Raw genomic sequence first — 25,723 nt, 5'->3', positions numbered from 1 at the left:
CTGGCATACTGAGTGTGTCACTCAATATGTGCATTATAGATTTTTCATAATCAGCAAGCATGAAAGGGGCCAACCTCTTCCAACTCTATCTACAGTTTACTAACAATTATTAGGGATACTAAAGTGAGAAATTACTTGATGTAATTTCACAAAGGACACAATTTGATTCAAATAACTGAGTTTAACAATGAAGTGCTTTATGATATTAATAATACACATATAATGTAAAATAATACTAAAATATATAATTATTTTAAGGGAGAATAAAAATATATAAGTACTCATATTAATGTAACTAAATATGAATGAGTACTTTTCAGGTGGCACCAGTGGTAAAGAACCTGCCTGCCAGTGCAGGAGATGCAAGAGACGTGAGTTCGATCCCTGGGTCAAGAAGATCCCCTCGAGGAGGGCATGGCAACCCACTCCAGTATTCTTACCTGGAAAATCCCATGAACAGAGGGGCCTGGTGGGCTACAGTCCATTGAGTCACAAAGAGTTGGACACAACTGAGACACACATACACATACACAAATATGAATATGTGCATGGTTAAAAAGACTACATAGGAGTGTATACAATTAAAAGTAAGTCTTCTCGTATCTCAAGATCTTGATCTCCCTCCTCAAGGATAATTAACGGTTTCATATGTATCTGTCTAGAAATAATTCTCTATATATGAACCAGTGTGTATGTTACTGGTATTCATACTGTGTATGAATAGAAATGTACTCACACTTCTGTGTGTGCTTTTAAAATTTTTTAACGTGAAATATCTACAGAAGAGTGACTGGAGTGTATATGTATGTGTGTGTGAAAGAATAAAAGCAAAACAAACATTCATGTACCCCTGACTTAAGAACAGAACATTACCAGAATCTTAGAAGCTCACAGCACAGTTTCCCAGTTAGAGCCTCTTCCTTCCACAAGTAATCATTTTTTTGCTTTCCTTTGTTTTATGTATATACCTCTAAATAATATATTATTTGGTTATTCCTATTTTGGGGCTGTACAATAAAAATTATATGTACGGTCTTCTGTAAATTCCTTCTTTTGCTTTATGATATTATTCTGAGGCTAATTTCTGTTGATATGTGTAGCTGTAGTTCACTTTCACTACAGAAAAAAATACTCTTGTTTCTTATATATTTGCATTTTTTCCCACCATCTTGTTTTGTACTTTGTAAATACTCCATTTTTTTTTTCCTGTTTCTTCTTTCCCCCCTACTTTTATCTTTTTTTTAATTGAGATTAAAATTTTTTTACCTTTGACACCTTTTTTCCTCTACTTCTTTGGAAATCTTACATTCTACACCTATTCTTTCAGCAATTACCCTAGTTATTTTTAATTACAAGACCCAACTTATGTTCTCTTATCTTACAATTCCATTAGTTCTACATGATGCTCTCTAAAAAGTCAGACATTATTATTGTTGTTTTATAAATTCAACATTTGTTTAGATTTGCCCACATATTTATGTATCTTTCATTACTGTTACTTCTTGTATCTCAAACCTTCCACTTGGGATCATTTGCCTGCCTTTCTGTTTGCCTTTAAGACCCCCTTTTATTGGGTGTTTGTTAATTACAGTATCTTCACACTTCACAGCCTGTTTCTGTTCATTTTGCCTTGTTTCCTTATATGTTTTATAAATCTTTTTATTACAAGTTGCCTTTTTTTCCCTTAGAAAATCATCTATGGAGCTTGCACTGTTACCAGTGAGAAATCTGCTTCATCCTTATCTCTATTCCTGTGTAATGTAATGTGTCTTATTTTTTTCTCTGACTGCTTTTAAGATTTTCTCTATATCACTGAAGTGAAGTGAAGTCACTCAGTTGTGTCCACCTCTTTGCGATCCCATGGACTGTAGTCTACCGGGCTTCTCTGTCCATGGGATTTTCTAGGCAAGAGTACCGGAGTGAGTTGCCGTTTCCTTCTCCACGGGATCTTCCTGACCCAGGGATCGAACCCAGGTCTCCTGCATTGCAGGCAGACACTTTACCCTCTGAGCCACCAGGGAAGCCCTCTATATCACTGGCCCTAAGCAATTAATTATGATATGCTTTGGTGTAATGTTCTATATGTTTTGTGCTTTGGAGTTTATTCAACTTCTTTGTGGGTTTATAGTTTTCATCAAATTTCAAAATTTTTCATTAATTATTTCTTCAGGTGTTTTTTTTTTTTGTCCACCCACCACCCTTTAGGGATTCCAATTTCACCTTTATTAAGCTACTTGAAGTTGTCTCACAGCTTACTGATGCTCTGTTCATTATTTTTGTTTTGTTTTCTCAGTGTGTTTCATTTTGGATAGTTTATATTGCTATGTCTTCAGTGCACAAATCTTTTCTTCTGTGACATTTAATCTGCTGTTACCCTCACTCAGTGTAATTTTCTTTGTACACAAAGTTTTCATCTCTAGAAGTATACTTTCAATGTGTCTACTTGTCTTTTTGAACATCTGGAATAATTGTAACTGTTTTAGTGTCTTTGTCTATTACTTCTACCATATATCAGTTTTGATTGGCTAATGATTCTTCTTCTTATCTGTCCTGTTTTCCTACTTCTGTGCATGCCTAATCCCCTCAGGTATTTGAGTGTAAAGAAAGACCATAAGAAAAGGTTAGAGGGAACACAGTGCCTAACATTCACCCATGGCTCAAATAGTGCCTGTTCGCACCAGCCAGACTGAAAAAACTTCCAGTTCACACTGAATAATTCAGTACTGAGTAGAGTACTTGGAAACATCTTGCCCTAATGGGGAGTAATTAGCCCCAAACTGAACATTGCTCCAGATCTATCTAACAAATCATGAAATCAAGACTTGAAAGGATCAGACTGTTTCAATAACTGCATACTAGAACAAAGCTCAAAATTTATAGGAATATAAAAATATCCAGAACTCAACAATGTAAAATTCATTGTATCTCTAATTTTTATATACATTTCTTTAATCATTCATAAGGCTTGAACATCTGTTATTGTGTTTATAAACAAGCTGGGTTTTTTGTATGTGCATAAACTCTCTTCCTGTCCTTTACCCATTTCTTTTTTGAGTTGTTGGTCTTCTTTTTTAGGTATCTCGCTAATACAGTTGAAGAAGATGAAGAAGAATCCAAATATGAAATTTTTCCATGGGCTTTAGGGAAAAACTGGAGAAAATTATTCCCTGACTTCTTAAAGTTAAGGGACCAACTCTGGGATAGAATTGACTATAGGGCTATTGTAAGCAGGCGATGCTGTGAGGAGGTAAGATTTTTAAATGCTTTATATATATAATCTCTGTCTTCTCTTTATGTAATTTTCCCTGTCTTGTTTTTTAATGTGCTTCTAATGCTTCATTTTTTTTGTAAATGAAGGGTAAACTGTTAACCTTGATGATTACCATGAGTACAACTTGTATATTAAAATGTTGATATTTTAAATTTATAGCACAATAATTAAAAAGTGTCATTTCTTTTTTTCTGAACAGACTACTTCCATAGAAAGTATTTTTTATTTTAGTGTATTTCTCTTCTCTAAAGGATCACCAATATATTAGGAAGAAATAGTGTGCACATTCCAAAGTACCTCAGGGTAATAACATTGGAGCTGAATAATAATTTCCACTAAATTATCAAAATTTCACATTCACAAGGTTGAAATATAAACAGTGTGGTATTAAAATTTAAATAAATTTAAATAAGCTTAAAAACTATACCTCTGTTCATATAGCATACATAAAGTAAGTTTCCTTGATGACAGATTCTATTAATGTAAAGCAGAAGGACACTAAATTAAAAGATCAGTTATTTTATCTGATGTTCTGGTTTTCAGTAAAGAAAGTTAATGTTTCAAACTAAAAATATTGGAGTAGAAAATTAATGGAAGGCAGTAACTAGTTCATGTAATTAATTAAGTTCATTAATATAAGCCAGAACTAGTTCAGAAAAGTTTGGGCAGATAATGCTGTAATTAAATGAAGTCATACCTAGTCATATCTAGGCCAGAGAAGCCAATTAATGGATTAGTATCTAACCTGAGAGAAGACTTTAGAAGTGTGTCACAGAACTCTGTCCAGAACTAATCTTGTTAATTATATTTATTAATGAGATGAAGTTATAGAAGTTATACATGGTTTTGGATTAAATTAGAATTGTTGAATATTGGGAGAAATGCAAAGATTCCGAAATAACTTAGAAGACTGTATAGCACATGATTATATTCAGTAGAAAAATATGAAAGGATGAGTATATATGACTACCTCTCTTCCATTAGTGGATCCTCATTAATGAATTTAAAGGACTCATTTCAATTACAGGGCATTGAAAAATTCCTGTCTTGTTATTTTTTGTCACTGCTTCCCCAGGTCAGGAGTGGGTAATTTGTGTACCTGTTGCCATCCTTGGTATAATGGTGCCCTTATTTGAGCACTTCGGTTTTATCAAAGTAAATGCTTCAAGCTCCATGGAACACTCAGCCAAGTGCATGGAGGAGGCACTGGAGGCAAGAGGTCAGGATAGGCAATGCTTACTCATGGTAGACTGCCCACCACTCCTAAAATAAAATGACTCACATTTTAACTGCAACAGTTTTATTCTGTTGGATCTGGAATTACCTTGGTTGCTGGCACCAGACTGTTAGAGAATGATGTGGCTTATAAAAGACTACAATGTTTTAGACACCTGAAAAGTCAGTTGTTGTAATGACTTTTTCACTGATTTTTCACTGACTTTTTCACTCATTTCATTGACACTGAAAATGTCAGTGGGATTTACAGAAAAGTTCAGTCTCTCAAGGCTTCAGCACTGAGAACTAACAGAGTCCTCCCCTAATTCCAGATTGGCATATCTAACTTCCTACTTCATATTTCATTATCTAGTAGATACCTCAGACTTAACATGCTGAAAAGTTTTTGATTCTCCCACACAGACCTCCACACTTGCTCCTCCTACAATCTTCCACATGTCAATAAACAGTAACTTCATCATTCTAGTTGTTGGCCAAAAACTGTCACCCTAGGGTTTTTTTTTTTTTTTTTTCAGATCTATATCTTAAAGAAATATCCAGCATCCCACCATTTCTCACCTTCTCCACCACTAAACCCTACTTTGTCATCTCTTGCCTCAACTATTTCCATGACGTTCCAAATAGACTCCCTCACAGTCTTTCTCTCCTATAGTTTATTCTTCACAGCAGCCAGAGTAAATCTTTTAGGAAATCAAATCATGTCTCCTCTACTCACAAACCTTCAGAGGTTTCTCATCTCACAGAGTAAAAGTCAACCTCCTTATCTTGCTCCACATGGTCTGCCAGCTCTCCTCCCTTATTTCATTGACTTTATCTCCCAGATTTGTTCACTTCACTTCAACGACACTGGCCTTCTAGCTATTCCTCAGATTTATCAAGGACCGTCCCACCTTGGAGTCTTTGCACTTGCCATTCCTATTATCTGGAATGCTTTCTCCCAGGTATTAGTTAGTATGCTTCACTTCCTCACTTCATGCAGAACTCTAAGTGTCACCTCAGAGAAATCATTCCTTACCCCTATATTGCATAGTATCTCCCTCAATGGAATAAAAATTGAAGAGTCCAGAAATTTATGTTCAATTGACTTTTGGCAAGGGTACCAAGAAAACTCAGTGGGGCAAGAATAATCTTTTTCAACAAATTGTGCTGAAGCAACTGGATGTCCACATGCAAAAGAAAGCACCTGGACCCCTGCTTCATATTATATATAAAAACTAACTCAAATGGATCAAAGACCTATATTTAAGAGCTAAAAACTATAAAATTCTTAAAACATAGGTGTTAAATCTTCATGACCTTGGATTAGGTTTCTTAGATGTAATAACCAGAAGCACAAGCAAGAATAGAAAATACAGATTAAAAAATTAGCATCATCAAAATTTAAAAATTTCGTTCTTCAAAGGGCACCATTAAAGTGAAGAGACAGCCCAGAAACTGGAAGAAAATCTTTGCAAATCATCTGTCTTATAAGGTACTTGTATCTAAAATATATAAACAGCTCTTAAAACTCAGAAATAAAGAGACAGACCAATGTTCTAAAGGGCAAAGGATCTAAATACACATTTCTTCAAAAAAGATATTCAGATGGGCAAAAAAGCACATGAATAGATGTTCAACAGCCATCAGAAAAATGTAAAATCAAAATCAAGGAGATATTTCTTTACATGCACTGCTGCTAAGTCACTCAGTCGTGTCTGACGCTGTGCGACCCCAAAGACAGCAGCCCACCAGGCTCCCCTGTCCCTGGGATTCTCCAGGCAAGAACACTAGAGTGGGTTGCCATTTCCTTCTCCAATGCAAGAAAGTGAAAAGTGAAAGTGAAGTCGCTGAGTCTTGTCCGACTCTTAGCGACCCCATGGACTGCGGCCCACCAGGCTCCTCCATCCATGGGATTTTCCAGGCAAGAGTACTGGAGTGGGGTGCCATTGCCTTGTGTGTTACATGCACTAGGAAGGCTATAATTAAAAAAAAAAAAAAAGACTGATAATAACAAATATTGACAAGGATGTGGAAAAATTGGAACTTTCACTTCTGGTGGGAATGTAAAATCATTTAGTTGCTTCGGAAAACAGTCTGGCAGTTCCTCAAAAAGCTAAACAGAGACCATATGACCCAGCAATTCCACTCTTAGTTTTATACTCTAAAAAAATGAAAATTATATTCACACAAAAACTTGTACATGGGGCTTTCCTGGTGGTCCAGTGGTTAAGAATCTACCTTACAATGTAAGGGATCCCAGTTTGATCCCTGGTCCAGGAAGATCCCACATGCCATGGAGCAACTAAGCTCGTGTGCCACAACTACTGAGCTTGCACTCTGCAGCCCAGGAGCAGCAACTACTGAAGCCCATGTGCCCTTAGAACCTGTACACTGCAACAAGAGAATCCACCACAACGAGAAGCCCATGCTCCACAACTAGAGAGTAGCTCCTGCTCACGGCAACTAGAGAAAGTATAGCAATGAAGACTCAGCACAGCCAAAAATAGATATTTTTTGAAAACTTCTACATGAATGTTTATAGCAAGCGGCTTTATTCATAATAGTCAATAGTTGTAAAAACAATTGAAATGTCCAGCAGTTAATGGATGATAGACAAAGTATCAATACAATGATATATTACTTGGCAATTAAAATGAATAAAGTATTGATACATGCTACAAAGTGGATGAATGCTGAAAACCTTATGCAAGTGAAAGAAGCCAGTCCTCAGAGAGCCACGTAGTTCATTTACATCAACTGTGAAGAATACATAAATACAAAATCATAGAAAGTGGTTGCCTGAGGCTGAAGGGAGGGGGGAATGGAGTGTGACTGCCTTCTCTATGAAGTGATGAAAATGTACTAAAATTGATTGTGGTAATCATTGTACTACCCTGAAGATATCAAAAGCCATTGAATTTTGTACTTTAAACCAGTGAATTGTATGATATCTGAGTTACATCTCAATAAAGCTGGTAAAATAGCAAGTAGTACGTCCCTCTATTACTCCCTACTCCTTTTCCTGGTTTTCCTCACAACACTTAGCCATTGTATAACACTCTATTTTACTTACTTATCTTGCTGATGTCTATTCCTCCTACTAGAATATAAATTCCAATAAGGTCTTTTTTTTTTTTTTTTGGCTGCATTGTGCAGGTTGCAGGATCTTAGTTCCCTCAACCAGGGATTGAACCTGAGCCCTCGGCAGTGAAAGTGTTGTGTCCTACTCACTGGACTGCCAGGGAAGTCCCCAAGAGGGTCTTTATTCTGTGCTTATTACGTGTACAGCATCTAGAACAGTGCCTGACTTGTAGTAGGTACTCAGTAAATACAACTGACTGACATAATCAAACTTAAAGCTTCCATTTCTTTTTCATACTTTCTTATCCATGAAAACCAACAAGGACTTCTACTGTATAACAAGGAAACTACATTCAGTATCTTGTAATAATCAACAATGGAAGATAATCTGAGAATGTATACAACTGCATCACTTTGCTGTACACCTGAAACATTGTGAATCAACTGCACTTCAATAAAAAAACATTAAAAATAAACAAGACTTTGGAACAATTCTTTACTGAGTAGCCTTGGCACTGACCCTTATCCAGATATCCAGATATATAATTTTTTTGGGGGGTGGGGGTGGGGATACATGCTAAGAAATTTAGTTAAGTGTTCTATGCATTTGTTATTAAGAGCCCAGTACTGGCACACTGCCAACCCATTTTTTAGTCACATATCTGAAAATAAATGCAAGTTACAATACTAGCTACAAACTGGCTTACAATAATTATACTATACATTTGCATTGTGCTTTACAAATTTATATTTTCATATAAATTAGCTTCTTATCCTCACAAAAGTACTTTTGAGGATTGTAGCATTCTCATTTTATAACTGATGAAACTGAGGACCACGGAGGTTGAAATTTACTCAAGATGATACACAGTTAAATGGCAGAACCAGAGCTTGACTTCACATCTGATGGTTTCCCAATGTTCTGTGTTCTCTGACATCTGTCATTTCATTAAGTGATGTTTCAAGTTTGGTAGTAGATAAAAGATCCACAATGAAAGTAATGTTAATACTTTCTGAGCACTGGTCTCAGTACTGCACATGTATTAACTCTCACAATTCTTACAGCTAACTAGGTAATCCAGATAAGGAAACAGGCACAGAGAGACTAACTAAATGACTTCTCCAAGTTCACACAATTAGAAAAGCAGCACACCAGTATTCAAACCTAGGCAGTCTAACTCGAGAGTCATTGCTTTTAACACCTTATATTATACTGCCACTTGAGATCATAGAGAAATAGAATGTATAGAGAGCAAAACAGCCAAATATTAAATTTTAAAAACGCCAAAGCCCACTTCCACCCCCCACCAAGAAATCACTAAAAATAACAGAAGAGTGAGATAAAGTAAAAAAAACTAGGATAATGTTTCTGATAGGTCAAGTGCTACCAATGCTTCAGAGAAGTCACTTTCATAGAATTGTAGAATTTGATAACTCTTAAGTGATCTATTTGCTTATATATAAAAGGCCTGTGGCTGAGAAAGTTAATGAAATTTACCTAAGGTAATAGGAACTAAATAGAATTAAGACCAAAATCTTGCTTTTTTGACTGCGGTACAGTTTTCTTTTTAACTCACTGTTGTTATCACTGTAACATTCTAGTGTGTGTGCAAAATATGGGTAGACCTCATATATATTTAAAAGAGTGCACTTGCATGCACTTCTCTGGTTTAGCATGTGGAGAGACTATGATGCCTAATTTATTGCAGAAAGAACAATATCAAATCTTCTATATTGTGCCCTTTGCTTCAGAGTTCCCTTTACTTCATAGTTTCCTCTGCTTTCTTCATTAGACTTTGCTGTAGGGTTCCTACAAAAGTTATATTGTTGAAGGCTAGTAATGTCAGTGGCCTCTTAATTTCTTATTTTCATCTATCATTAAGAAATATTTAATGACTGTGTACTGTTGTGGAGAAGGGAACTGGCTACCCACTCCAGTATTCTGGCCTGGAGAATTCCATGGACTGTATAGTCCATAGCGTCACAAAGAGTCAGACACAACTGAGCAACTTTCACTTTCACAGTTGTGGAGAGGGCATTTGAGAGAGAGATGTACAAGAAGCTGTTCCTGTCCGGAAGGGGTTACATGCATAAAAAGATGTATCTGAGTACTAACATTTATATGCTAAGTCCTAATATAGGATTAACAATAAAACAAAATTTGAAACCTGGAGTTTCTAGAAAGGTGGGATTTATGCCAGGCATTAAAGGAAAAGCAATGCTAGGACAAATAAAGGGAAAGGCCATTCCAGGTATGGGAAATAGAGAAATACTAAGGAAAAATTATAGATAAATTTGGAAGGAATAAGGAAAACTGACATTTTACTTCCTCACCTTGTGTATTTCTTAAACAAATTTTACATTGTCATAGAAATATATATGTTTACAGTTAACATCTTTATTTACTTCTGCCTTTTAAAAGATATATAACTTTAATTACATGTCTTTGGTTGAAAACTTTTTTCAAGGATTTAACAAGTAGATTATAAAATAAATCCAATCCTAAAGTACACTTTAAAAATTAGCATAGCTACATGGAACTCTGCTCAAGTTATATGGCACTGTGGATGGAAGGGGAGTTTGGGGGAGAATGGATACACATATATGGATGGCTGAGTCCCTTTGCTATTCACCTAAAACTATCACATTGTTAACTGGCTATACCCTAATACAAAATAAAAAGTTTAAAAGAAATGATCATAAAGTTAGCATAGCTAGTATTCTTTATTCATTGCCTTGAATGAGACAATAACCGCAAAAACCCTATTTTCTGAGGGATTCAGCTTTAACCGGGACTGGGGGTGGGAGATGCAGTTAAGGTTTTCATTCTTAACAACAAAAGCTTCTTTCCAAAACAATTTTATATGATCTCCCAAACTGAGGTTCTCCAAGCTGCTCTGTCTTCCCTTAGCCCCTCCTGTGATCCCCAGCATTGTCTGTGAAACCAAGGGCTCCTCAAACCAGTCTGAAAAATCACTTGACTAGGCAATTAATAAAGCACTGTCTATCTTTTTGAATTATAGTTTTGTCCAGAAACTTAAATGTTTTTTAAAAGCACTGTCTAGCTCTCAAATTCTACAATTCTAATTTACCTTGGGTCATTGATAACTGCAACTAAACATTTTTTTTGTGTTTAGAAGTAACATTCTAACATTCTGTTTTGAAGTTTTAGACACCATGAGGTCAGCAGGTAGGTACATTTCCCTAACTTGTCTTCTTAAATGACTGTCATTTGCTTTCATTGGCCAGATGTTTACTGTGTGATAAGGATTTTATACATATTTACCCTTCAGGACAATCCTATGAGGCAGATAGTATCCCTGGTTTTAGATATGAAGAAATTGAGGCTCCTAAAGGTTAAGTAACTAGCATCATACAACTAGCAAGTGGCAGAGCTAGGATAAGAAACTAAGTCTATCCCAACTCTAAAGGCAGTATCTTATCTAACACACTTTAGAGAACAATGTCTGACATGTAGTGCAGAATCTTCAGTACTTTCTAAATAATTCCTCATCTATTACTTGCAACAACCTGCTAAAATAGACAGTATTATTCTCCCCATACTACAGACAAGAAAACAGGAACAGAGAGGTTAAGCAACTTATCTGTGTTCTCATTTACCATATCTCTTGCTGTTATTGCAAACATGCTGATAAACATACGTAGGTGGAAACCTCAATTAAAAATATTCTCAACCCAGTACATTCCAAAGTTAAGAATGATGTATTATTTGGGGGGCATTATCTTTCCCAAACCTAGAATATCTGAGCAAAACCTGGAAAGTTGCTTCAGTTCTATTTCCTGTTAGAAATAATTCAAATATTCTACCAATTATCTTAAGGATCCAAGCAATGCATCACTTTATAGGTAATACTGCCCTATCTGGAGATACTTTTTTTTAAACATTTTTTTAGATCTAGTTTTAGAGATACTGTTCTTAAGTTATAATTTTTGTTCTTTAACTAAATTTTAAAATCTTATTAAAAATTCTAAAAGAAAGCTTTCCACTATAGGTTATGGCCATTGCTCCAACCCATTATATATGGCAACGAGAACGCTCTGTGCATCACAGTGGAGCTGTTAGAAACTACAACAGAGATGAAGTTCAACTGCCCCGGGGACCTAGTGCCACACCGGTAGATTGTTCACTATGTGGTAAAAAAGGAAGATATGTTAGACTGGGATTGTCTTCATCATCATCTTCATCCAGTGATACACTAGAGGTGGTGGAGAAACATTCTCAGGAATCACACAACTCATTCTCAGTGGACAAAATAGTTGATACTTCTCAAGCTTATAGCTATTCTCAAGGTATGATTTAGCAATATGGCAGATCTATGTGCCTTACTAATGAATTGAAGTTATCTATTGACCTGTAGTCCTTGTAGGCAGCGGTACGTAATAATTTTATACTATAACAATATGAGTTAAATTAGTATTGAAAAATTTCCCCTTTTCAGTTGCTACTTTTTGTTTTGGTATCTGTTTTGTGGTGGTTTACCTAAACTAAGATTTTTAACGTGACTTTTGTTAAAACCTAATTCACCATGGATCCCAAGTATTTTAAGAGCCTGAACCATTTTCTTTGAAGTGTTTATTTTATTCAAAGCAAGTTTTAAGAAGAAAATAAATTTACTTCTAATTTTACCATCCAGCTTTATCAGTGAGTAACTGGTTTCTTTTACACACTTTTAAAAACTAAAATAAAAGTAACATGTAACATTGTATTAGTTTTAGGTGGATGACATAATGATTTAATAGATGTTGCAAAATGATTAACACAATTGTAGTTAACATCCATCACCACACATAGTTTGTTTTTGTTTTTTTCTTGTGATTTTTAATTTTAGGATTTTCTTAGCAACTCTCAAATATGGGATTTTGTCAACTATAGTCACTGTGATGTACATTATATCCCCAGAACTTACTTATCTTATTAATCAGTCAGTTCAATCCTCAGTCGTGTCCGACTCTTTGCGACCGCATGGACTACAGCACGCCAGGCCTTCCTGTCAATCACCAACTCCCAGAGCTTACTCAAACTCATATCCATTGAGTCTGTGATGCCACCCAACCATCTGAACCTATGTCATCCCCTTCTCCTCCTGCCCTCAATCTTTCCCAGCATCAAGGTCTTTTCGAATGAGTCAGTTCTTTGCATCAAGTGGCCAAAATACGGGAGTTTCAGCTTCAACATCAGTCCTTCCAATGAATATTCAGGACTGATCTCCTTTAGGATGGACTGGTTGGATCTCCTTGCAGTCCAAGTGACTCTCAAAGAGTCTTGTCCAACACCACAGTTCAAAAGCATCAATTCTGCGTTCAGCTTTCTTCATAGCCCAACTCTCGCACCCATAAATGACTACTAGAAAAAACACTGACTAGACGGACCTTTGTTGGAAAAGTAATGTCTCTGCTTTTTAATATGCTGTCTAGGTTGGTCATAGCTTTCCTTCCAAGGAGCGTCTTTTAATTTCATGGCTGCAGTCACCATCTGCAGTGATTTTGGAGCCCCAAAAAATAAAGTCAGCCACTGTTTCCACATCTATTTGCCATAAGGTGATGGGACCGGATGCCATGATCTTTGTTTTCTGAATGTTGAGCTTTAAGCCAACTTTTTCACTCTCCTCTTTCACTTTCATCAGAGGCTCTTTGGTTCTTTGCTTTCTGCCATAAGGGTGGTATCATCTGCATACCTGAGGTTATTGCTGTTTCTCCCGGCAATCTTGATTCCAGCTTGTGCTTCATCCAGCGCAGCATTTCTCATAATGTACTCTGCATATAAGTTAAATAAGCAGGGTGACAATATACAGCCTTGACGTACTCCTTTCCCAATTTGGAACCAGTCTGTTGTTCCATGTCCAGTTCTAACTGTTGCTTCCTGACCTGCATACAGGTTTCTCAAGAGGCAGGTCAGGTGGTCTGGTATTCTCATCTCTTTCAGAATTTTCCAGTTTATTGTGATCCACACAGTCAAAGGATTTGGCATAGTCAACAAAGCAGAAATAGATGTTTTTCTGGAACTCTCTTGCCTTTTTGATGATCCAGCGGATGATGGCAATTTGATCTCTGGTTCCTCTGCCTTTCCTAAAATCAGCTTGAACAACTGGAAGTTCACGGTTCACACGGTTCAACCCAGGCTGAAGCCTGGGTTGGAGAATTTTGAGCATTACTTTACTAGCATGTGAGATGAGTGCAATTGTGTGGTAGTTTGAGCATTCTTTGGCATTGCCTTTCTTTGGGATTGGAATGAAAACTGACCTTTTCCAGTCCTATGGCCACGGCTGAGTTTTCCAAATTTGCTGGCATATTGAGTGCAGCACTTTCACAGCATCATCTTTTAGGATTTGAAATAGCTCAACTGGAATTCCATCACCTCCACTAGCTTTGCTAGTAGTGATGCTTCCCAAGGACCACTTGACTTCACATCCCAAGATGTCTGGGTCTAGGCGAGTGATCACACCATCATGGTTATCTGGGTCATGAAGATCTTTTTTGTATAGGTCTTCTGTGTATTCTTGCCACCTCTTCTTGATATCTTCTGCTTCTTTTAGGTCCATACCATTTCTGTCCTTTATTGAGCCCATCTTTGCATGAAATCTTCCTTTGTATCTCTAATTTCCTTCAAGAGATCTCTAGTCTTTCCCATTCTGTTGTTTTCCTCTATTTCTTTGCATTGGTCACTGAGGAAAGCTTTCTTATCTCTCCTTGCTATTCTTTGGAACTCTGCATTCAAATGGGTATATCTTTCCTTTTCTCCTTTGCTTTTCATTTCTCTTCATTTCACACCTATTTGTAAGTCCTCCTCAGATAGCCATTTTGCTTTTTTTGCATTTCTTTTTCTTGGGGATGGTCTTGATCCCTGTCTCCTGTACAGTGTCACGAACCTTTGTCCATAGTTCATCAGGCACTCTGTCTATCAGATCTAGTCCCTTAAATCTATTTCTCACTTCCACTGTATAATCGTAAGGGATTTGATTTAGGTCATACCTGAATGGTCCAGTTCATAGAGTGCCAACAAATATCTATATAGTCAATGCTATGGTCTTCCCAGTGGTCACATATGGTTGTGAGAGCTGGACCATAAAGAAGGCAGAATACCAAAAAATTGATGCTTTCGAACTGTGGTGCTAGAGAAGATTCCTGAAAGTCCCTTGGTTAGCAAGGAGACCAAACCAGTCGATCTTAAGGGAAGTAAACCGTGAATACTTGTTCAAAGGACTGATGCTGAAGCTGAATCTCCAGTTATTTTGGTTATCTGATGTGAATGGCTGATGTGAATGTCACTGGAAAAGTCCCTGATGCTGGGAAAGACTGAGGGCAGAAGGAGAAGAGGGTGTCAAAGGATGAGATGTGGATGGTATGTGGATGGCATCACCAATGCAATGGACATGAACTTGGGCAAGCTTCAGGAGATGGTGAGGGACAGGGAGGCCTGGTATTACAAAGCAATATTAATACAGTATGATATTTGTATAAAAACAGACACATAGATCAATGGAATAGAATGGAGAGCACAGAAATAAACCCACACATATGGTTAATTTATGACAAAGGAGTCAAAAACACATTGGGAAAAGACAGTCTCATCAATAAATGGAGTTGGAAAAACTAGATAGCCACATGTAAAAGAGTTTAAAACTGGACCAGTATCTTATACCATGCACAAAAATAAATGGATTTAAGACTTGAAACCACAAAACCCTAGAAGAAACAGAGGGTAAGGCCCTTGAAATTGGTTTTGGCAATTGCTTTTTGGATTTTATACCAAAAGCAAAGGCAACAAAAGCAAAAATAAAGAGTGGAATTCCATCAGACTAAAAAGCTCTCTATGGTATAGGAAATGATCAGCAAATGAAAAGGCAACCTACAGAATTGGAGAAAACATTTGCAAATCTTATATCTGATAAAGGGTTAATATCCAAAACACATAAAGAACTCATAAAACTCAACAGAAAAAAAATCCAATCAAAAGATGGGAAGAGGAAATGAACAGACATTTTTCAAAGACATACAAATGGCCAACAGGTACATGAAAAGGTGTTCAACATCACTAATTAGCAGGGAAATGCTAATTAAATCCACAATGAGCTAACCTCTCACACCCATTAGAATGGTGGTTAACAAGAAACAAATTTTCATAGGGATGTGGAGAAAAAGGAACCCTTGTGCACTGTTGGATACAGTCACTACAAAAAATAGTATACAAGTTTCTCAAAAAATTAAAAATAGAACTACCATATGATCCAGCAATTCCACCTCTGGGTATTATCTGAAGGAAACAAAACCAATATCTTGAAAAGATATCTGCATCTCCATGTTCATTGCAACATTATTTGCAATAATAATTGCAATAATTGCAATATAATAATAATTCCATTCCAAGGAATGAAATGGAAACAACCTAATTGTCCATCAATGGATGAATGGATAAAGAAAATAAAATGAGAATATTTTACACACACACATCTTTAAAAGAAGGATATCTACTATTTGTGACAACACGGATGGACCTTGAGGGCATTGTGCTAAGTAAAATAATAAATGAGATAGTGAAAGGCAAATACCATGTGATATATGTGGAATCAAAAAAAAGCCTAACTCATAGATACCCCATCAGGTGGTGGTTGCCAGAGGTGGTGAGGAAAGGGGCAAGGGGTGAAAATAGTGTAAAGTATAAACTTCCAGTAATAAGATAAATGACGGTGTCTTCCTGGCCCCTAGCTGACTGGGCCCCTTTTCCTGTAGTGCTCTTGAATCTGATATGGTGGGACAACTCACCCCCACCATGGGAATGAGCTCATGATAGAGTTTTGCCAAGAGAATGCAGTGGTCATAGCAAATACTCTCTTCCAATAACACAAAAGACCCTACACATGGATATCACCAGATGGTCAACACCAAAATCAGATTGATTATATTCTTTGCAGACAAAGGTGGAGAAACTCTATACAGTCAGTAAAAATAAGACTGAGAGCTGACTGTGCCTCAGATCATGAATTCCTTATTACCAAATTCAAACTTAAATTGAAGAAAGTAGGAAAAACCACTAGACCATTCAGGTATGACCTAAATAAAATCCCTTATGATTATACAGTGGAAGTGAGAAATAGATTTAAGGGACTAGATCTGATAGACTGCCTGATAAACTATGGATGAAGGTTCGTGACATTGTACAGGAGACAGGGATCAAGATCATCCCCAAGAAAAAGAAATGCAAAAAAAGCAAAATGGCTATCTGAGGCTTTACAAATAGCTGTGAAAAGAAGAGAAGCAAAGAGCAAAGGAGAAAAGGAAAGATATACCCATTTGAATGCAGAGTTCCAAAGAATAGCAAGGAGAGATAAGAAAGCTTTCCTCAGTGACCAGTGCAAAGAAATAGAGGAAAACAACAGAATGGGAAAGACTAGAGATCTCTTGAAGGAAATTAGAGATACAAAGGAAGATTTCATGCAAAGATGGGCTCAATAAAGGACAGAAATGGTATGGACCTAAAAGAAGCAGAAGATATCAAGAAGAGGTGGCAAGAATACACAGAAGACCTATACAAAAAAGATCTTCATGACCCAGATAACCATGATGGTGTGATCACTCGCCTAGACCCAGACATCTTGGGATGTGAAGTCAAGTGGTCCTTGGGAAGCATCACTACTAGCAAAGCTAGTGGAGGTGATGGAATTCCAGTTGAGCTATTTCAAATCCTAAAAGATGATGCTGTGAAAGTGCTGCACTCAATATGCCAGCAAATTTGGAAAACTCAGCCGTGGCCATAGGACTGGAAAAGGTCAGTTTTCATTCCAATCCCAAAGAAAGGCAATGCCAAAGAATGCTCAAACTACCACACAATTGCACTCATCTCACATGCTAGTAAAGTAATGCTCAAAATTCTCCAACCCAGGCTTCAGCCTGGGTTGAACCGTGTGAACCGTGAACTTCCAGTTGTTCAAGCTGATTTTAGGAAAGGCAGAGGAACCAGAGATCAAATTGCCATCATCCGCTGGATCATCAAAAAGGCAAGAGAGTTCCAGAAAAACATCTATTTCTGCTTTGTTGACTATGCCAAATCCTTTGACTGTGTGGATCACAATAAACTGGAAAATTCTGAAAGAGATGAGAATACCAGACCACCTGACCTGCCTCTTGAGAAACCTGTATGCAGGTCAGGAAGCAACAGTTAGAACTGGACATGGAACAACAGACTGGTTCCAAATAGGAAAAGGAATACGTCAAGGCTGTACACTGTCACCCGGCTTATTTAATTTCTATGCAGAGTACATCATGAGAAATGCTGCGCTGGATGAAGCACAAGCTGGAATCAAGATTGCCGGGAGAAATATCATTAACCTCAGATATGCAGATGACACCACCCTTATGGCAGAAAGCGAAGAAGAACTAAAGAGGTTCTTGATGAAAGTGAAAGAGGAGAGTGAAAAAGTTGGCTTAAAGCTCAACATTCAGAAAACAAAGATCATGGCATCTGGTCCCATCACTTCATGGCAAATAGATGTGGAAACAGTGGCTGACTTTATTTTTTGGGGCTCCAAAATCACTGCAGATGGTGACTGCAGCCATGAAATTAAAAGACACTTGCTCCTTGGAAGGAAAGTTAAAACCAACCTAGACAGCATATTGAAAAGCAGAAACATTACTTTGTCAACAAAGGTCCATCTAGTCAAGGCTTTTGACTGGTTTTTCCAGTAGTCATGTATGGATGTGAGATTTGAAATATAAAGAAAGCTGAGTGCAGAAGAATTGATGCTTTGAACTGTGGTGTTGGAGAAGACTCTTGCGAGTCCCTTAGACAGTCCATCCTAAAGGAGGTCAGTCCTGGGTTTTCATTGGAAGGACTGATGTTGAAGCCGAAACTCCAATACTTTGGCCACCTGATGCGAAGAGCTGACTCATTTGAAAAGACCCTGATGCTGAGAAAGATTGAGGGCAGGAGGAGAAGGGGATGACAGAGGATGAGATGGTTGGATGGCATCACAGACTGAATGGACATGAGTTTGGGTAAGCTCCGTGAGTTGGTGATGGACAGGGAGGCCTAGCGTGCTGCGGTTCATGGGGTTGCAAAGAGTCGCACACAACTGAGCAACTGAACTGAACTATGAACTGGAAATACATGGAGTCAACCACATTCTAATTTCCATTTAAATTATATTTATAAAGGTTGTTTTTCTCTGACATTTCCCAATTTGAAACAGAACAATATTCTAGCAGCAGTGATCCTTTTTACTCATAGTACTTTTGTCCCAGATTTTCACCCATCTGAAGATAGGACTGGCAATTTCTTATGGCTCATTATTTCAGAATTTCACCTATTTATTTTTACCACATCCTTATAGCAGTAGCTACTGAAGTTTTACTAAAAGAGAAACTAATCTTTTAAGACTCTTGAAGGTAGCGGGTCATGCCTGTCATTGTTCCCTTCCCTGCTCAGACGGTAAAGAATCTGCCTGCAATTTGCGAGACCTGGGTTTGATCCCTGGTTTGGGAAGATCTCCTGGAGAAGGGCATGGCAGCCCACTCTAGTATTCCTTCCTGGGACAGAGGAGCCATGTGACCCATGGGGGTCACAAAGTTGGACACAACTGAGCAACTAAAACTTTCATTTTCACTGGCCATAATAATCACTAAATATTTTGACTGATTCTTTAGTTCTTTTCCCTTGTAACATCTTCAAGCATAATTTTTATTCATTCACTCATATTGGAGGGTAAATAGTATCTACCATAGGCTAAATTATAAAATAAGAGTTGCCTCTAAGTATCCCTCTCCTCTCTCCCAGCTCTTTTTGCTTACACTCTTTTATCCTCATAACAGGTAAGATTTACTAGATGTTTAAAATGTTCCATGCAATATGCTGATCGTTTTACATTCATAACCTCACTTAATACTCACAGCCAAGCCTAAGGTAAATACTAGTATTTCCACTTTGTAGATAAGGAAGCAGAAGCTTAGAGAGGTTAAATACTTTCCCCAAGGTGATAAGAGTGACACTTGAACCCAGGTCTGAATCTACTACAGCCTGAATTCCAATGATGCTATACTGACCTCTTTGATGAAATCCTGCCTTCTGTGGTAAAACTAAGTTACCACAGAAGTCCTAGCTGACTGCCAAGGACTAAGGAGATGGTGAAAGCATTCAGAACAAAGTCCCTGATGGAAGGCTGTATGAACTAGAAGAGAATTCCAACCACAATTTGAACAAATATTTAAAGAAAGAGGAACAGAAGCACTTATATTTTATTCAAACTAGCCCCTCAGATATCAAGAGTAGTCACAATCTATGTTTTAGACGTTGATATTTCAACAGGAAATCAGAGTGCACCAAGGGAGGAAGAAGCTCTGCCAGTCAGCTTGCTTCAAGGAAAGGAAAAAAAAAAAAAACCAAACAGGTCTTTGAGGATTTTAGTTGAAAAGGGGGGCACTTGATTTAGGGCAATTGTAAATGGAATTGTGCTTTCATCTGTTTATAGATGAACACCCTGACACCTGGCTTAGGATATATAAGTCCTATATAGGAAGAAACAATTACTTTCTTATTTCTGTTTTGTTCTCAGTATTAACTCAAGGCTAATGTAAAACCTATTGTTTCAGGATGACAGAGGGTACAATACAAAGAAAAATTATTTTCTTTCTGGCTTAGTTCACTCTGTATAATAGGCTCCAGAGCCTATTAAAAAGAAATGTATTCTTTTTAATGGCTGAGTAATACTCCATTGTGTATATGTACCACAGCTTTCTTATCCATTCATCTGCTGATGGGCATCTAGGTTGCTTCCATGTCCTGGCTATTATAAACAGTGCTGCGATGAACATTGGGGTACACGTATCTCTTTCAATTCTGGTTTCCTCGGTGTGTATGCCCAGCAGTGGGATTGCTGGATCATAAGGCAGTTCTATTTCCAGTTTTTTAAGGAATCTCTACACTGTTCTCCACAGTGGCTGTACTAGTTTGCATTCCCACCAACAGTGTAAGAGGGTTCCCTTTTCTCCACACCCTCTCCAGCATTTATTGCTTGTAGACTTTTGACTGGCATGCAGCCATTCTGACTGGCATGAAATGGTACCACATTGTGGTTTTGATTTGCATTTCTCTGATAATGAGTGATGTTGAGCATCTTTTCATGTGTTTGTTAGCCATCTGTATGTCTTCTTTGGAGAAATGTCTATTTAGTTCTTTGGCCCATTTTTTGATTGGGTCATTTATTTTTCTGGAATTGAGCTGCAGGAGTTGCTTGTATATTTTTGAGATTAGTTGTTTGTCAGTTGCTTCATTTGCTATTATTTTCTCCCATTCCGAAGGCTGTCTTTTCACCTTGCCTATAGTTTCCTTTGTTATGCAGAAGCTTTTAATTTTAATTAGGTCCCATTTGTTTATTTTTGCTTTTATTTCCAATATTCTGGGAGGTGGGTCATAGAGGATCCCACTAATGCCTATATATGGAATTTAGAAAGATGGTAATACACAGAAGAACTGTACAAAAAAGATCTTCACGACCAAGATAATCATGATGATGTGATCACTGACCTACAGCCAGACATCCTGGAATGTGAAGTCAAGTGGGCCTTAGGAAGCATCACTACAAACAAAGCTAGTGGAGGTGATGGAATTCCAGTTGAGCTATTTCAAATCCTGGAAGATGATGCTGTGAAAGTGCTGCACTCAATATGCCAGCAAATTTGGAAAACTCAGCAGTGACCACAGGACTGGAAAAGGTCAGTTTTCATTCCAGTCCCAAAGAAAGGCAATGCCAAAGAATGCTCAAACTACTGCACAATTGCACTCATCTCACACGCTAGTAAAGTAATGCTCAAAATTCTCCAAGCCAGGCTTCAGCAATACATGAACTGTGAACTTCCTGATGTTCAAGCTGGTTTTAGAAAAGGCAGAGGAACCAGAGATCAAATTGCCAACATCCGCTGGATCATGGAAAAAGCAAGAGAGTTCCAGAAAAACATCTATTTCTGCTTTATTGACTATGCCAAAGCCTTTGACTGTGTGAATCACAATAAACTGTGGAAAATTCTGAAAGAGATGGGAATACCAGACCACCTGACCTGCCTCTTGAGAAATCTGTATGCAGGTCAGGAAGCAACAGTTAGAACTGGACATGGAACAACAGACTGGTTCCAAATAGGAAAAGGAGTATGTCAAGGCTGTACACTGTCACCCTGCTTATTTAACTTATATGCAGAGTACATCATGAGAAACGCTGGACTGGAAGAAGCACAAGCTGGAATCAAGATTGCTGGGAGAAATATCATTAACCTCAGATATGCAGATGACACCACCCTTATGGCAGAAAGTGAAGAGGAACTAAAAAGCCTCTTGGTGAAAGTGAAGAGTGAAAAAGTTGGCTTAAAGCTCAACATTCAGAAAACAAAGATCATGGCATCCTGTCCCATCACTTCATGGGAAACAGATGGAGAAACAGTGGAAACAGTGTCAGACTTTATTTTTTGGGGTTCCAAAATCACTGCAGATGGTGACTGCAGCCATGAAATTAAAAGACATTTACTCCTTGGAAGGAACGTTATGACCAACCTAGATAGCATATTCAAAAGAGACGTTACTTTGCCAATAAAGGTCCGTCTAGTCAAGGCTATGGTTTTTCCTGTGGTCGTGTATGGATGTGAGAGTTGGACTGTGAAGAAGGCTGAGCACCGAAGAATTGTTGCTTTTGAACTGTGGTGTTGGGGAAGACTCTTGAGAGTCCCTTGGATTGCAAGGAGATCCAACCAGTCCATTCTGAAGGAGATCAGCCCTGGGATTTCTTTGGAAGGAATGATGCTAAAGCTGAAACTCCAGTACTTTGGCCACCTCATGCGAAGAGTTGACTCATTGGAAAAGACTTTGATGCTGGGAGGGATTGTGGGCAGGAGGAGAAGGGGACAAGAGAGGATGAGATGGCTGGATGGCATCACCAACTCGATGGACATGAGTCTGAGTGAACTCCGGGAGTTGGTGATGGACAAGGAGGCCTGGTGTGCTGCGATTCATGGGGTCGCAAAGAGTCAGACAAGACTGAGCGACTGAACTGAACTGAACTGAACGATAACCCTGTATGCGAGACAGCAAAAGAGACACAGATGTATAGAACAGTCTTTTGGACTCTGTGGGAGAGGGAGAGGGTGGGATGATTTGGGAGAATGGCATTGAAACATGTATAATATCATATAAGAAACTAATCGCCAGTCTAGGTTCAATGCAGGATACAGGATGCTTGGGGCTGGTACACTGGGATGACCCAGAGGGATGGTACAGGGAGGGAGGTGGGAGGGGGGTTCAGGATGGGGAACATGTGTACACCCATGGCGGATTCATGTTGATGTATGGCAAAACCAATACAATATTGTAAAGTAATTAGCCTCCAATTAAAATAAATAAATTTAAATTAAAATTAAAAAAGAAAAATTATTGTTTATACATACATTTGACTAATAAACATTTATATTCATTTTCCCTCAGGTTTAACAAGAGAGTGAGCTAATTGGGGCTGGGGAGGTTTAAGGATAACATGATATTATCAAGACAGTGGTCATTCTCTTACTGCCTTAGCAGTTGTTGATGCCAGTAGTGGCCTCTATTCAGCGAAATTCTCTTCCTCCAGTTCACATAAGGTTATTGGAATCACCTAAGGTTTGTGGTTGCAGACAATTCATTCTCCAGGAGAGATACAAAGAACTGATGCTCTGCTCTGGGCTTTTATGCTAAAACTAGCAATAGATGGTATCCATGCTTCCATCCTTCTTTCAAATACAAGCAACTTCTTGCTTTTCAGGTTAAAATCATGTTTTTCTACCTTAACATTTTTTTTTCTCAAAACAATGTGTTCAAGAAACAAGTTTATGTAAACATTTATAACATTTATTAAGAATAAAATAGTTGATTTTGATAAGGTTGTGGGAGATAGATGAAGCTTTCTGTACAAATTTACATGCATCACAATCACCAATCATGTACTAAGCTACCTTATAAAGGTTTAAACAAATAATTTTTCCTCAAAAATAAATCCTTCTCATTTAACACTTGACTCCACCAAGAAATCCTGAAGTGGCACTATGATATTCATTTTACTGCTGAATAAACAAACTCAGAAAAGTCACAGTTGCATAGTAAAACAGCAACAACAAAAACACCAAGATGGAACCCAGTTTTATCTGAAGAGATAGTACATGTTTATACCAACTAAATTACCTATTTTAAGCCTATGGCACCTAGGCTAATCTATCTGAAACATGGGTACATATTATTATGTATTATCTGAGGACTCCCCAGAGTTTAGAGTGAAGTCAAGGGAAAGAAAGCAATACACCAGACCTTACTCCTGGGTCATGTAGACAGGCATGAGACATTCCAACTGCTATATAATCTAAAAGCAAATAATTTTCTCTCAAAAATAAATCATTGTCTGAATTTGCTTATTTACTTTTGTCATTACCACTGTTCTAGTCATCCCATTTTAAAATCCTTAGTGAAGGCATAATCAGGGCTTATAAATTACCAATGCTAATTATATAATCAACATTTACAAGCACAAAAGATTTCAAAATTAACTCTGCAGGGTAAGAGACATAGTGAAGGCTGTTCCAAGGAAGTAATTTATGAGCTGGGTGTTGACTGAATCCTGTTCAGCCCAGAGAAATAAGGGAAAGGGCTTCGGAACAGTGGATGAAAGTTTGAGTATATATAGCTTCTCTCCCTTTACATCCAGTGAACCACCAGCTTATCTGGTTCTTCCTTTACAATAATTTTTTAGATTCTCTCCTCTTCCACCATTCCTAGTTGTATATTACTTCTAATGACCTCATAGTTGTACACTATGTATTAGTATGAAATTTCCCATTTAATGGTTTTTCCTTCCTTTAAATACTCAGACACTGCTAACAGACTTTTAAAAAATACCTGCTTTTGCATAAACACGGAAACTGAAACTTAACTTTCCTACTGATTCTGAAGTAAGTTCAAAATCAAAGTTTTCCACAGTCCATGAGCTATATACTTACATTTCCCCCTAGAACAACCAAGTCAACATTGATGAAATAATACCTGCTCCAGTGTAGGCTTCAAAGCCATCAGCAAACTTTTACTGACCATTTACTGGGTAGAAAAGTCAGGACTTCTGGAAGTTACTAGGAAGACAGTTGTGAGTCAGTCACAGATCTTTAGGAGTATTTTATGGTAAAATGAGGGGCAGACATGAACCGAGAAAACTAACTTTAGAAGAGGGCATCTGTCCTACAAACTGAATTATAAAGATGCTTAGTATTCAATGAACAGATGGATAAAGGGCTTAAACTGGACTTTGATTAAATATACAAATAAATGTTTATTTTCTTCTGTAGTTTTGTTTTCAACTCATTATTAGAATCGACACTGTTAGGTCTTGTGCAGTTCAACGTCTACTGAGCAGTGTACCAAACCAATTATTCTACATGAAACAGGAGAAAGCACAACTTTTCTCTCTTCTTTAAGTCATCCCCTTCTCCAAAAAGTACAATTAGGGCCTGCGTTCAAAACAATAAATGAAGGACAGAATTTCACTAGCAGTTAAATAGAAGGGCAGAAGAATGGGGAGTATTCCATGATGGAATTTAAAAATGTATATTAGAACTTCTATACACCTGGAAATGTTATAAAAACTTTAAAGCCATTATTATTATATGAGTGTTCAGATACCACACAGAAATAGTATGAGAAGACTTCTCTGCTTGTGATTTAATCAGTTCTCTAAATGCAACCAAAGTGATTTTTTTTCAAAACACAGATCTAAGCATGTTACCCCTTACTTCACTAAATCCTTCAGTAGCACCCCATTTTTCTTGGGTTAGACCAACTCCATAACAGGTTTACAAGATCCTGCATGGCTTGACCCCTACCTTCTTTTCAGTCTCTTTCAGTCAACTGCAATATCACTGACCCTTTTTGTGCTCATTTCCCTTGCTGTAATTAACTCTGTAATTACCCTTCAGGTCTTGGCTCAGTTGTCACTTGCACAGGTAATTACTTTACCTGAGCAAAATCTCTATTGTATCCTGTACTTTGCTGAAGCATTTATAACAGTTCTGGTTTTATATTTGTGTGATTTTCTTTAATGTCCATCTCTATGATAAGGTGTAAAATCAAGGCAGAGATTTTAGACTAGATTT

At 37.6% G+C, this 25,723-nt stretch overlaps 1 protein-coding gene across 1 annotated transcript in view; it reads left to right on the top strand.

The window, feature by feature from the left end:
• SPDYA (speedy/RINGO cell cycle regulator family member A) overlaps nt 1–25,723 on the top strand; it is a 39,682-nt gene that overhangs the window by 12,952 nt on the left and 1,007 nt on the right. Inside the window, exons 5-6 of the mRNA XM_027555762.1 lie at nt 3,076–3,247; nt 11,581–11,878. Coding sequence (XP_027411563.1) covers nt 3,076–3,247; nt 11,581–11,878 — 470 coding nt within the window. The remainder of the gene's footprint in view (nt 1–3,075; nt 3,248–11,580; nt 11,879–25,723) is intronic.

This window comes from Bos indicus x Bos taurus, chromosome 11, assembly GCF_003369695.1.
Source record: "Bos indicus x Bos taurus breed Angus x Brahman F1 hybrid chromosome 11, Bos_hybrid_MaternalHap_v2.0, whole genome shotgun sequence".
NCBI classification, from domain to species: domain Eukaryota; kingdom Metazoa; phylum Chordata; class Mammalia; order Artiodactyla; family Bovidae; genus Bos; species Bos indicus x Bos taurus.
Note: the sequence above shows the minus strand (reverse complement) of the source record. Positions and strands in the feature narration are given on the sequence as shown.